Genomic DNA, 11,960 nt, shown 5'->3' with positions numbered 1-11,960 from the left:
TAAATATCAATTAGACAGTCATGGTTAAGGTGAAAATGAGAGCCAAGTTCAAGGACAAGGTTAAGTTCTAGGTCAAATGAGGTCAGCGTTTGGATGAGGGTCAGAGTCAGTGCTAAGATCAAATCCAGGCCACTGGCTGGGCGGGAGGTGGGGTGGGGAAGGGGCTGCTAAAGAACTGAGTGAAGTTGAGAGTGAGGGTATTTGCCAGGGTCAGGGTAATAGAGTCAGGTTAAATATAAGACTCAAGGTCAAGGCTAGGGTCTGTGTCGGGGGTGGGGGTAAGGTTTATAGAGTCTTTGTGAGCAGAACTGGCTGAGTGTCAGTGATCAGGGTTTGGGTCCAGACCCACATTCATATGGAGGTAAGAGATACCAGAAATTGAGCTAGACTGAAGCTTAGTCTTCAGATGTGCCTGGACAAACAGGCAGAGGCCAGATCCTTAAAACACCTTTAAAGTCACATGAGACACTTAAACTTATCCCTGCAAGCAACAACTGAATTTACTGTGCTTTACCCTCAAAGAGCCTAGAGGGCAGTGATGGTGGCAGTTAGTCACCTCTGTAACCTCAGCGCTTGCAGAAGTTTATACATATGAGCACAAAATGTATATTTTGAATAAAACACTGCTAGTAAGTTTCTCTCACTTGTCTGTTTTTAATCTATCCATGAACAAGTAGCACACTGTCTTATTTACTATAGCCCTGTGATATGTCTTGGTATGTATCTGATACAGTAAATCCTTTCATTGCTTTTCTCTTTTTCTTCTGCTTCTCCCTCCTCTTAACCTTTTCATTTCCACATATATATTTTAGAGTTGGCTTACCAAATTATTAAATAAGAAAGACAAAAGCAAGTTTGGATTGTTTTGGTATTTACTGAATTAACAAATAAATTCCAGGAATGTCTGTCTTATTTGCAAGATATCTCTGAGTGAAGAGGAGGTTCATGTGGTCCCAGCCTACCCTTATCCTGAGGGTGATGCTGGTAAACCAGTTTAAGGTGTGGAGGGTCGCTACTGGGTCCCCAACTTGAGCCATCCCTGGCCCTTGCCTTCTGCCACCTCACCTCTAAAAGGAGCTCTGTTACACGAAGAACCTAGGAAGCCCCCAAGACTAAAGTAGCCATGAATGGGGGCACTTTCCAAGTGACCAGAGAGAAACAAGGGTCAAGAGATGATGCCACCTCGGCCACTTCTCTCTATATGAACTATGGAAGAGGGGCGTACGTCACATAGAACTACTCAGGGTTTTTATAATAAATCTCAAAATTGAACTAGTGTTTAATGTCTGAGAACAAAATCAAACCAAACTTTCCTTCTCACTTGGGTTTCCAACATGAGGACATCGTAAACTCAGTGCTCCGTTAGATGGTTCCACTGGGACAATCCCTGACCGGTGGAATCCCTGATGATGGCAGGCATAGGAGTGGAACTCACAGCCTCCTTCAGATGCATCCCTCGGCAGCGCACAGGTGGGAGGCCGACAGCACAGGTTGAGGGCGCCCTCTGCTGGATGGCCTCATCGTCTGGCCAGGACCAGGGCCACCGTGGTCCAAATCAGGCTGGAGCAGAGGAACGAGTGGCTTGGGTTGTCCTTGGGAGGGGCGGGAAGTTGGGGGGACAAGCCAACCGGGCCTGGCCCTGCATCTCAGCCCTCCGGGATGAAAGGCCGAATCAGCTCCGGGTTCAACAGTGACTCCTCGAGAGGCCGGTCCACGTGGAAGTCATGGACGTGCGGGGGTCCTGGGTGGGCCTTGGGGGCAGGTCCCCCCAGGCGCTGGGGGATCGGCAGCTCCGAGGGGTGGACAGGCAGGGGAGCTGTGAAGAAGTAGTGGTGCAGGAGGGCCTGAGGGGAGTGAGCGAGAGATAGCAAAAGGAAATCGGTCACTGCGGCCTTCCAGGTTCAGCTCATTTCCCTCTGGGGGGGCAGCGGGGATGCGAATACCCCGGAAGAAATTTTCTCATTCACGCATTCTCCATTCAAGATGATCCCAACAGCTCTGAGTGTTCACTGTTTCAGCACTGCTCCAAAGACAGGCGATGTAGCAGTGAACTGAACAGAGAGCTCTGCCTTCAAGTCTTCCATATAGTCAGGGGCTGGACACGATTGAGCGACTAAGCACAGCACAGCACAGGGGCGGATAAACAAGATAAAGTAAGATAAACAGTGCATCAGATGATTGGTGCTGTGGGAAAGAGAAAGTCAGAGCATGGACAAAGAAAACTAGGGCAGCTGCAGGCCTGAAGAACGGGAGGGTAGGCCCCGAGAGGTAGCACGTGAGCAGAGATCTGAAAGCTGAATGAGTGAGGCTCTGGGACAGAAGTGCACAGACCTTAGGACCTGGAGGAGGCCTGGGGTCCCAGGGAGTGAGCAAGGGGAAGGGAGCTGCAGGGTCACAGATGTGACGGCCCCACGTGTGTGATGCCAGTGGGCCACTAGGACCTGGGCTTTTTGGCTGAGGAGAGAGCCCTGCAGGGGAAGATGTTGACAGCCTGCCTGGACAAGGTCCCTCTCTCTGCCGGGTGGAGAGATTGAATGGGCAGGAGGAGAAGCAGACTCTGGGAGGCAATTGGGGACTTGCGGGGAGGCAGGAGGCGCTTAGACTGGAGGCAGCAGCGCGGGGCTGAGAAGTGGTCTGTTCGCTTTGTGCTGTGTGCTAAGTCGCTTCAGTCATGTCCAACACTTTGCCCTCCAGGCTCCTCTGTCCTTAGGATTTCCCAGGCAATACTGGAGTGAGGTACCATTCGCTTCTCCAGAGGATCTTTCTGACCCAGGGATCAAAACTGCATCTTTTTTTTTTAATGTCTCCTGCACTGGCAGGCAAATTCTTTATCACTAGTGCTACCTGGGAAGCCTCGGTTGGCTTCAGTACACCCTAAAGGTATTGCTGACATTGGAACTCACAGCGGATGTATGTAAACACACATTGCTTGTTCCAAGGGCAGGGAGGTGAGGCTGCCGTGAGGCCAGATGGACAGGTACACGTGACAGAGGCCTGACACCATGAGCCAACAGCCCATGGTTCTCCCCTCCTCCCTCGCCTGCAGCCACAACCTACCCCTTCTGGGTCCTCCTCTCCAGGCCTCTGCTTATCATTTCTCTTGGGATAATAGACCCCTGCCCCTGCCCTTCTCCAGAAGACCTGCACGACCCCAGAGTCAGTCTCAACATCCCTCCCCTTGATGCCCACAGACTGGCTGCCCTGCCCCACCACAGGGTGGAGAGCCCAGAGGAACAAGTCACGTCTGTTCACTCGGCATCAGGACCCAAGACAATGCTGTGCACATGCCAGCTGCTAGTAAATTCTTCCTGAAGGAATGAAGGGATGAAGAAGCGAGATGCACTCTTCAGCGAGGTGGGCATGCCCTTTTAATATGGCCACTCCTAGCCACCTGCTGCCTCTCCAGGGTCTGCTCAGGAAAGGCACACCTTCTCCACGGCCCCTATCTCCGGGGGGGCTGTTCCCAGCCCATCACAGGCTCTGAGGACCTCAACCTGCTAGGTCACAGGGGCACGAACAAGGAGGCTCAGGACAATCCCTACCTGGGAGGCAGAGATGCGCTGCTGTGGTGGGTAGAGGAGGAACCGCCTTAGCAGGTCCAAGGCCTGGGGAGAGGCGTCGGGCAGCACCTCTTCCAGGGGCACGGGCGCCTGCTCCTTGAAGGAAATCTTGTTGTAGTCGGGCAGCTCAGTGATCTCCTGGAGGAGAAGGGGGCTCATTAGGGCTGGTGCCCACCCCGTCAGCCCCCTCAGGAGTCAGTTCTTGCTTCCTGTCACCCACCTGCTGCCACTCACTCACAGAGGCCCCATCCACCTGCCCCTGCTCGCACCACATCACTCATGACATCATGCGCTCACAGCACGATGTGAGTGAACATGTGCATGTCTCAGGCGCCTGTTCCATGCCCAGCTTGGTAAGGGCTGCGTGTGTGCTGGGGGTTAGCAGGAAGGGGTAGGGGCTGGACCCTGATCCTTCCCCCTCCAGCAGATCAGGGATGGAGGAGATCCCATGCTGGGCCAGGACCAAGGTCTAGAAGCGTCTAGGAGGTGTGGGGGCCATGAAGCAGAAGACAGAAGATGCAGGGCAGGGGAGTTACAAGCTGCTGGGGAAAGAGAGGACACCCACCCCCACCCCTCCAAATGGTAGGCCCCTGCAAACCGGCCAGACTTGAGGACTGGGGGTGCCCAAGATTCGAAGCACACAGCAAAGCTGTTCGATGTCATTCTCTCCTGGAAAAAGGGGGGACCCGTTCAACAGCTCCCCCAGGATGCAGCCCACAGCCCTGCAGGTACAGAAGCCAAACATCTCAGAGATCTCACACCAGGGACACAGGTTTCCCCACACCAGCACCCACACCTCCCCCTGAAGTCAAGACACCCACAAAGTAGCCTACAGATCCCCAGCTTCACACAGTCCAAAGCTTCAAGCCTAGAATACGGAGCACAGCCCCTTCTCTAAATAGGTCTCAGGCCTCAACTCTGAAACACACATCATCCCAATAATTTTGGGAACTTCTCAGAAACTCATACTCTGGGACACACAGCCACCCCCTCCCATTCTGGGGCAGACCTCCAAAATAGCCCCCAGACCTCGAACTCTAGGAAGTGAAAGTCGCTCAGTCGTGTCTGATTCTTTGCGATTCCAAGGACTGTAGCCTGTCAGGCTCCTCTGTCCATGGAATTCTCCAGGCAAGAATACTGGAGTGGGCAGCCTTTCCCTTCTCCAGGGGATCTTCCCAACCCAGGGATCGAACCCAGGTCTCCCACACTGCAGCAGGATTCTTTACCATCTAAGTCACTAGGGAAGCCCAAGAATACTGGAATGGGTAGCCTATTTCTTCTCCAGCGGATTTTCCTGACCCAGGAATCAAACTAGGGTCTTCTGCATTGCAGGCAGATTCTTTACCAACTGAGCTACCAGGTAAGTCAGTCATGTCCAACTCCGTGATCCTATGGCCTGTAGCCCACAAGGCTCCTATGTTCATGGAATTCTCCAGGCAAGAATACTAGAGTGAGCTGCCATGCATCCAACTCCAAATAAAGGTTCAGGGCCTTCATACTCAGGAACCCAGGCCTCTGCATAACTCAGGGACACTAAATCCTGGGGTGTCCCCCCCTGTATACCAGCTTAAATGCCCCATGCCTCGGACTGCCTTCCCAACCTCAGCCCAGAAGCTTCCTACAGGGACAGTCACTCCAATCCCACTTGACCCCTCCCAGCTCAAAACTCTCATGGGGAGGATCTCTGATTCCAAACTCCTCAGAGATACTCTAACCAGAGGAGACACTCCCAAGGCAAACTAGAGCTCACAGCAGGGAAAACCCTCAAATGGCTTAGAGACCTCAATGTCCAGGAGGAGAGGTGACTCAGCTACCCACATCCCCCCCTTGTCTAGCCCATAGGAGTCTCACCAGAGGTCGACACCTTGATCATACTGGCGGGCACCATACAGGAGCTCGGGGGCTCGGTACCACCTATGAGAGGAGGGCAGGGGGTCACAGGTAGGTCACTGGTCAGTCAGGAAGCTGCCCTGGAAGGTCACCCTGACCCCCACACCAGCCCCAGTAGCACTTGTTTGAATAGAACATCTCTGTCCAAAATCATCTCTTCCCCAGTAGGAAGTCTGGGGGCCTATCCTTTGCCATATCCTGCCCTGGAAATTGGTCCTCCCTACCTGGTGGCCACCTGGTGTGTGTAGAGGCGGTTGCCATCTGGGGAAAAGACCCGGGCCAGGCCAAAGTCCGCTATCTTGAGCTGGCCTGAGGCACTGATAAGCAGGTTGGCTGGTTTCAGGTCCTGAGGGCACCAAGAGAAGCACCAGTTCCTCTAGGGCCCCCAGTGGGCCTCGGGACAGGAAGGCTGGCAGGCTGGGCACCTGGGTGAGCTCAGGCCCTGGTCTCCTCCAGGGCCACAACTCCGGTCACTTGTCCCCAGGCCCTGCCCGTTCCGTCCCCTCCCAAACCATGCCCTTTATCAAGGGCTGGCAAACTCCTAGCCCAGCCATCCACAGGCCCACCCCAGTCCATGGTGGTACTGACCCGATGCACAATGTTGTTGGCATGGCAGAAGGCGACGCCCTTGAGCAGCATCTGTAAGTAGCTCTTGACCTGCGCCTGGGCCAGTGGCCTCTGGGTATGGCGCACCACCTCAGCCAGATCTGACAGCATGAACTCGAAGGCCAGCACGAAGCCTGCACCATGTGGGAACACGGCCTTCAGCTGTACAACCTGCCATGGGATACACCATCAGCCTGCAGACTCACATGGCTCAGACTCTCTTGTATCCTCAGCCCCTGCGCCAACAGAGGACCAGGCAGGCAGAGAAGGCGACAAGAGACCTGAGCTCAGCATCAGGGAGCTGGGTGCTCTCTTGCTCCCTTCTCCCAGAAGGCAAGTCCCTACTGGAATCCTGTAGTAAACACTCAGCTGGCGCTAGTGGTAAAGAACCTGCCTGCCAATGCAAGAGACGTAAGAGATGTGGCTTTTATCCCTGGGTTGGGAAGATCCCCTGGAGGAGGACAGGGCAGCCCACTCCAGTATTCTTGCCTGGAGAATCCCATGGACAAGAAGCCTGGCGGGTCACAGTCCATGAGGTTGCAAAGAGTCAGACATGACTGAAGTGATTTAGCTCTAGCAAACCCTCAGGGGAAAGGAGGTCTAAGAAAGGCCACACAGGGCAGTGTCTGATCCCCCACCCAGCCCACGAACTGGAAAGTCATCTGGAAACACACATCCACACAGGTGATCACAGCTCCCAGCACTGGGCGCAGGAGACATGCCATATAAACCGAGGGCCCACAAGGTCACAAGGGCTGGCTGCACAGCAATGAGCAGGAAGGAGGGCCAGTGGGTTCCCAAGGACTTTAAGGAGCTTGGGGGACAAATGACAGAAACTAACAAACCTATAGGATATTCTGATGAAAACAGAAGAGAACAGACGGGGCGAGGTCTGTTATACAGGGATCTGGGAGGGAGCTGTGGGCAAGGGTCAGCAAACACAAGGCCTGAAGGCAAGAACAGGAAGGAGGCTGCTCTGTTCTATACTCCTGGAGTCTCAATAGTGCTGTTTTCGGAGAGACATGGAAGACATTTTGCTGAATGAATGAAGAGGCTGGCATGAACCGGAGCAGATAGAGATGGTTCTTTCAGAGTGAAGAGAAGTCGCTGGAGCTTTTCAAGCTGGGGAGTGGACTCACCTACAGTTTTTGACTGTGGAGTGGACCTAGTGGCAGGGAAGGTGGAGGAGAGAACGGGGAGCTCTTGGAGTAGTTCTGATGAGAGGCGAGGCTGGCCTGGGCCAGGGGAATATCTGCAGTGTTTTAAAGACAGACCCTTCAGGCCTGCTACACAGGACACAGGACTGTATCACCAGCTTCCCACGGGCCCTCCAACCAGCTCACACAAGCTGTTTATAAGCCCTTTTACTGTCCTCAAAAAACAAGAATGGCTGGAGTGCTGATTTTGATGGTAGCAGACAGTCATTTTACAAATTGGGACAAACACAGATTCAGATAATACGCAAAATTATAACAAAAAACCACAGCAAAAATAAAATCCCACCAGACTTTACAAGAGACATGGTATACACAGACACATATTCATATGTGTGTGTGTGTGTTGTATGTGTTAGTCGCTCAGTCATGTCTGACTCTTTGTGAACCCATGGACTGTAGCCCCCAGGCTTATCTGTCCATGGGATTCTCCAGGCAAGAATACTGGAGTGGGTTGCCATGCCCTTCTCCAACGGATCTTCCCGACCCAGGGATCAAACCCAGGTCTCAGGTATCGCAGGCAGATTCTTTACCATCTTAGCCACCTGGGAAGCCTATATATATATATAGTATATATATGTATATATATACACTAAATATTTTTATACAAAACCAGGACGACACATGCAGTTCTAAAACATGCTTTTGTCACAAGATATCATGGACATCTCTAGAGAATAAGAAGCAAGTTAGAGTATTGCCTACTCTTGGGTGCGTGGGCCTAGCCTTGTCACTACCCAGGAAGTTAGGTACATTCTCCACTCAGGAAGGACATGCACAAGAGAGAAAACCACGTAACGAGCCTGGGTGTGTGAGGTGTCTCTCCCCATGTGCCCACAGCCCCTCTCATGCCTGTCACATACAAATCACGCCAAGTGGACCCTGTAGCCTTTGTCTGTCTCCCCTACCACACTTCAGTTCTCAAGAGCAGGTTAGAGGCTGTGTCGCCAGCGCCCAGCAGAGGGCAGAGCCTATGGGAGACCCTAATGTTAAAACGCTGATTCTGCAATGAGGCCAAAGCCTCCACGGACAAGCTGAGCCAGCTGAGTGCCCATGAGCAGGCCCTGGCCTGAGAGAAGGAGAGCCTGAAACCCGCCTTGCAGTATGGAGGAGAAAACTCAGAAGGTCAGTGTACATAAAAGCAGTTAACCCAGCCTGCAGAACGTAACAGGAGCTCAACAGGTGGCAATAATCATTATCATTAGAAATCATTATATGTTTTGAGAAAAAGGATAAGTCAGTCAATGAATGAACAAGTAGGCAAGAAATAAATGAGTGAACAAGAGGGAATGAGTGAGGAATGAAATAACTGGGTGAATGAGTGTGGACAAGAAAGGCAGTGAGTTGAGAGAGGTGAGGATGCAAATAAGGAAACACAGTGACCGCAGGCCCTCAGAGTGGGAGTGAGCAAGGAGGGGGACAGCCCCTCAGAACACCAGCCCCACTCACATACTGACTGTCTTCGATTTCCTGCAGGGCCTTGATCTCCCGGAGGACCTGGTTGGGAATGCCATCCTCCAGCCGCCGCAGGGCCACCTTCTTGAGGGCAACGATCTCTCCAGTCTGTTTGGGACAGAACACAGACACTGCCAGTCCGTCCCGGCTGGGAAAAGGGGTGCGACGCCGAGGGTTGAGGTCCTCGTGGGGGTGGAACGCACCCCTCAACCCGTGCTGGAGGGAAATCAGGGCCAACTGGCGCAGAGCTGGGCACACAACTCAGAGATATCCACGCCAGGCTCCTAGGGGAACTCGCTGAAAGCACCGTTGGTAGCTGGCCGCAACTTGGAAGCCCTCCCCTCCGCGGGCAAAAGAGGCGGGCGCACGCCAGGATGAACTACCGGGAGGCGGAAACTATGGCCCAAGCATGGGTCAGAAAGACGGGGAGATCTCAATGGAACCGAAGGAGGAAGGGCTGGATGCTCACCTCCACGTGCTTGGCTTTGAAGACGATGCCGTGCGCACCCTCCCCTATGCGCCCCAAGATGCGGTACTGCTCCATGGCGCTCTTCCCGGCACCCTGACCCTGCGCAGTCACAGCCCCTCCCTGGCACCTGACCCTTCCGCGTTAGCCCACCCCCGGCTCCCGCCCCAGACGCGGCTGCCTAGCAACGGTGCGGAAACGCGCGCCCGGGCCTGGAGGCCGAGGGCAACTAGGGATGGCGTCCGGGCCTCTCAGTGCCTTTCCCTAGGACCTCGCCATCACGCCTCAGTGCGCTTCACTAGCAGAAGTCATCCGTGCGCAGACCGTGCGGGCGTGAGCGATGGTCACCGCCGATCCCTCTCCCCTCTGCCGACCACCACGTGACCAGTGATGCCAGGTTACGCAACGGGGCGGGGCCACGCAGCCCGAGGGCAAAGCCGAGAGGCGGTGGGAAGGCGCTAAATTGGCGGGAGGGTGGAGCCGCTCTTCAGGGAGGAGGCGAGCACGGGGCGGGGAGGGGCGGGGCGGGGCGGGGCCGTCCACCCGGGGGCGTGACTGCGGCGCCGAGGGCGTGGCCGAAAAGTTACAGGGAGGGGCGGGCTCCTCCCCCAGAAGGCCAGGATCCCTCCTCCCCCTTACCTAGAGCTTCCACCTAGGAAAACATACAGGTGCCGTTTTCCGCCTTTAAGCCCCAGAGTCAATGATGATTGAAGCGAGACGGGTTCCGGTCTGCGGTGTGGAGGGAGCGTGAAATGGCAGCATTTAAAGACAACTTTTAAAAAGTGCAAACTCTGATACAGAAAGACAATGTCTGAGGACTTCTAATGAGGAAACACTGGAGGAATTTGCAGACTGAGGGATTTTTAAGAAGTGCATGCCGTCAAAGGATGTTGATAAAAGCAAGTAGCTTTTTTAAACTTCTGAAAAAGTGTTCAATCTCACACACGATGAGATAAGCCATAAATAATCCAATCACAACTAACATAATAATAAAATAATCACATCACAGCTGTATATCCTCTTTGACCCACTTCTAGAATCTCCTCCAACAGATACATTGCACTCATGTGAAATGACACGTGCAAGGTCGGTCATTGAAGCGCAGATGAATTGCAAAAACTTAGAAACAGCATAGATATCCATCGATAGGAGACTGTCTAAATTGTGATACATGCATCAATTACGCTACCTTAAAAATGAACCAGGGTGCTTTTCTGTGTACAGTAACGGGAAGATTTCTAAGATGTATTGTTAAGTCATAGGGACAAGACAAAGAACAAAGTATATAGAGTGCCATTAGCTATGTAAACAGAAAAGCAGGAAAGAATATAAATAATGCTTGTTCATGTATTACAAGGTGTCTGGAAACTACTCAAGATTTCATGATTGTGCTTACCTGGTGAAGGGACCAGAAGGATTGGGGACAAGGTAGGAGGCGGTCTTTTCACTGGGCCTCTTTGGATTTTTTGAAATGTGAACCATATAATTTATTAATTCTTCAAAAAAATAAATATTTTTCTGGCTCAGAAATTGTACTCTGCTTTAACAATTTCAGAAGAAGGCCTTGATGTCCATACAGATATATTCACCCTGTTTGATGATGATAGAGGCCAGAAAACAAGTCAAATATCCCATGGAAGAATGGTGAATAAGTTATGAGAATGCCTTAGAATGGAATGCTTTACAGCTATTACAGATGCTGTGGGTAAATACAGCAGTGGAATGGGAAAGTATAGTCTTCAAAAAATGATACTGGGTCATTTGGAAAGTCATGAGGAAGAAATGTGTATTGAAGCAGATCTCAAAGTATACACAAAAATTGATTCCAGATGGACTGCAGACCTAAATATAAAAGATAAACAATAAAGCTCTTAGAAGAAAACATGATATTTTAATGACTTTGGGTTCAGTTCAGTTCAGTCGCTCAATCGTGTCCGACTCTTTGCAACCCCATGAATTACAGCATGCCAGGTCTCCCTGTCCATCACCAGCTCCCGGAGTTCACTCAGACTCACGTCCATCGAGTTGGTGATGCCATCCAGCCATCTCATCCTCTGTCGTCCCCTTCTCCTCCTGCCCCCAATCCCTCCCAGCATCAGAGTCTTTTCCAATGAGTCAACTCTTCGCATGAGGTGGCCAAAGAACTGGAGTTTCAGCTTTAGCATCATTCTTTCCAAAGAACACCCAGGGCTGATCTCCTTTAGTATAGACTGGTTGGATCTCCTTGCAGTCCAAGGGACTCTCAAGACTCTTCTCCAATACCACAGTTCAAAAGCATCAATTCTTCAGTGCTCAGCTTTCTTCATAGTCTAACTCTCACATCCATACATGACCACTGGAAAAACCATAGCCTGGACTAGACGGACCTTTGTTGGCAAAGTAATGTCTCTGCTTTTGAATATGCTATCTAGCTTGGTCATAACTTTTCTTCCAAGGAGTAAGTGTCTTTTAATTTCATGGCTGCAATCACCATCAGCAGTGATTTTGGAACCCCAAAAAATAAAGTCTGACACTGTTTCCACTGTTTCCCCATCTATTTCCCATGAAGTGATGGGACCAGATGCCATGATCTTCGTTTTCTGAATGTTGAGTTTTAAGCCAACTTTTTCACTCTCCACTTTCACTTTCATCAAGAGGCTTTTTAGTTAGGATTTTCTAAATGAGGTTACAGAAAATGTTAAAAGACAAATAAAAATGAAAACTTGAACTTTGTCAATAGTAAGAACATTGGTTTATCATAAGAAACTACATTTAGAAAGTGAAGAACAA

At 51.7% G+C, this 11,960-nt stretch overlaps 1 protein-coding gene across 2 annotated transcripts; it reads right to left on the bottom strand.

Moving 5' to 3' along the window:
• Positions 1–858: 858 nt before the first annotated feature.
• Positions 859–9,577, bottom strand: CDK20 (cyclin dependent kinase 20). Of its 2 annotated transcripts, none has more exons than XM_040240557.1 (8): positions 9,195–9,577; positions 8,720–8,833; positions 6,039–6,227; positions 5,675–5,796; positions 5,412–5,474; positions 4,126–4,282; positions 3,543–3,698; positions 859–1,844 (listed from the first exon to the last, which is right to left on the bottom strand). In XM_040240557.1, exons 1-8 carry the CDS (start codon positions 9,267–9,269, stop codon positions 1,647–1,649), a joined length of 1,074 nt encoding a protein of 357 aa, XP_040096491.1. In that variant the 5' UTR covers positions 9,270–9,577; the 3' UTR covers positions 859–1,646. The 2 variants fall into 2 exon arrangements, with proteins under 2 accessions (XP_040096491.1, XP_040096500.1); XM_040240566.1 differs by having other exon boundaries at positions 4,159–4,282.
• Positions 9,578–11,960: the final 2,383 nt, after the last annotated feature.

Source organism: Oryx dammah, unplaced genomic scaffold (genome assembly GCF_014754425.2).
Source record: "Oryx dammah isolate SB20612 unplaced genomic scaffold, SCBI_Odam_1.1 HiC_scaffold_1, whole genome shotgun sequence".
Taxonomy (NCBI): Eukaryota; Metazoa; Chordata; class Mammalia; order Artiodactyla; family Bovidae; genus Oryx; species Oryx dammah.
The sequence above is the reverse complement of the archived record's forward strand: the minus strand, read 5'-3'. Positions and strand labels throughout refer to the sequence as shown.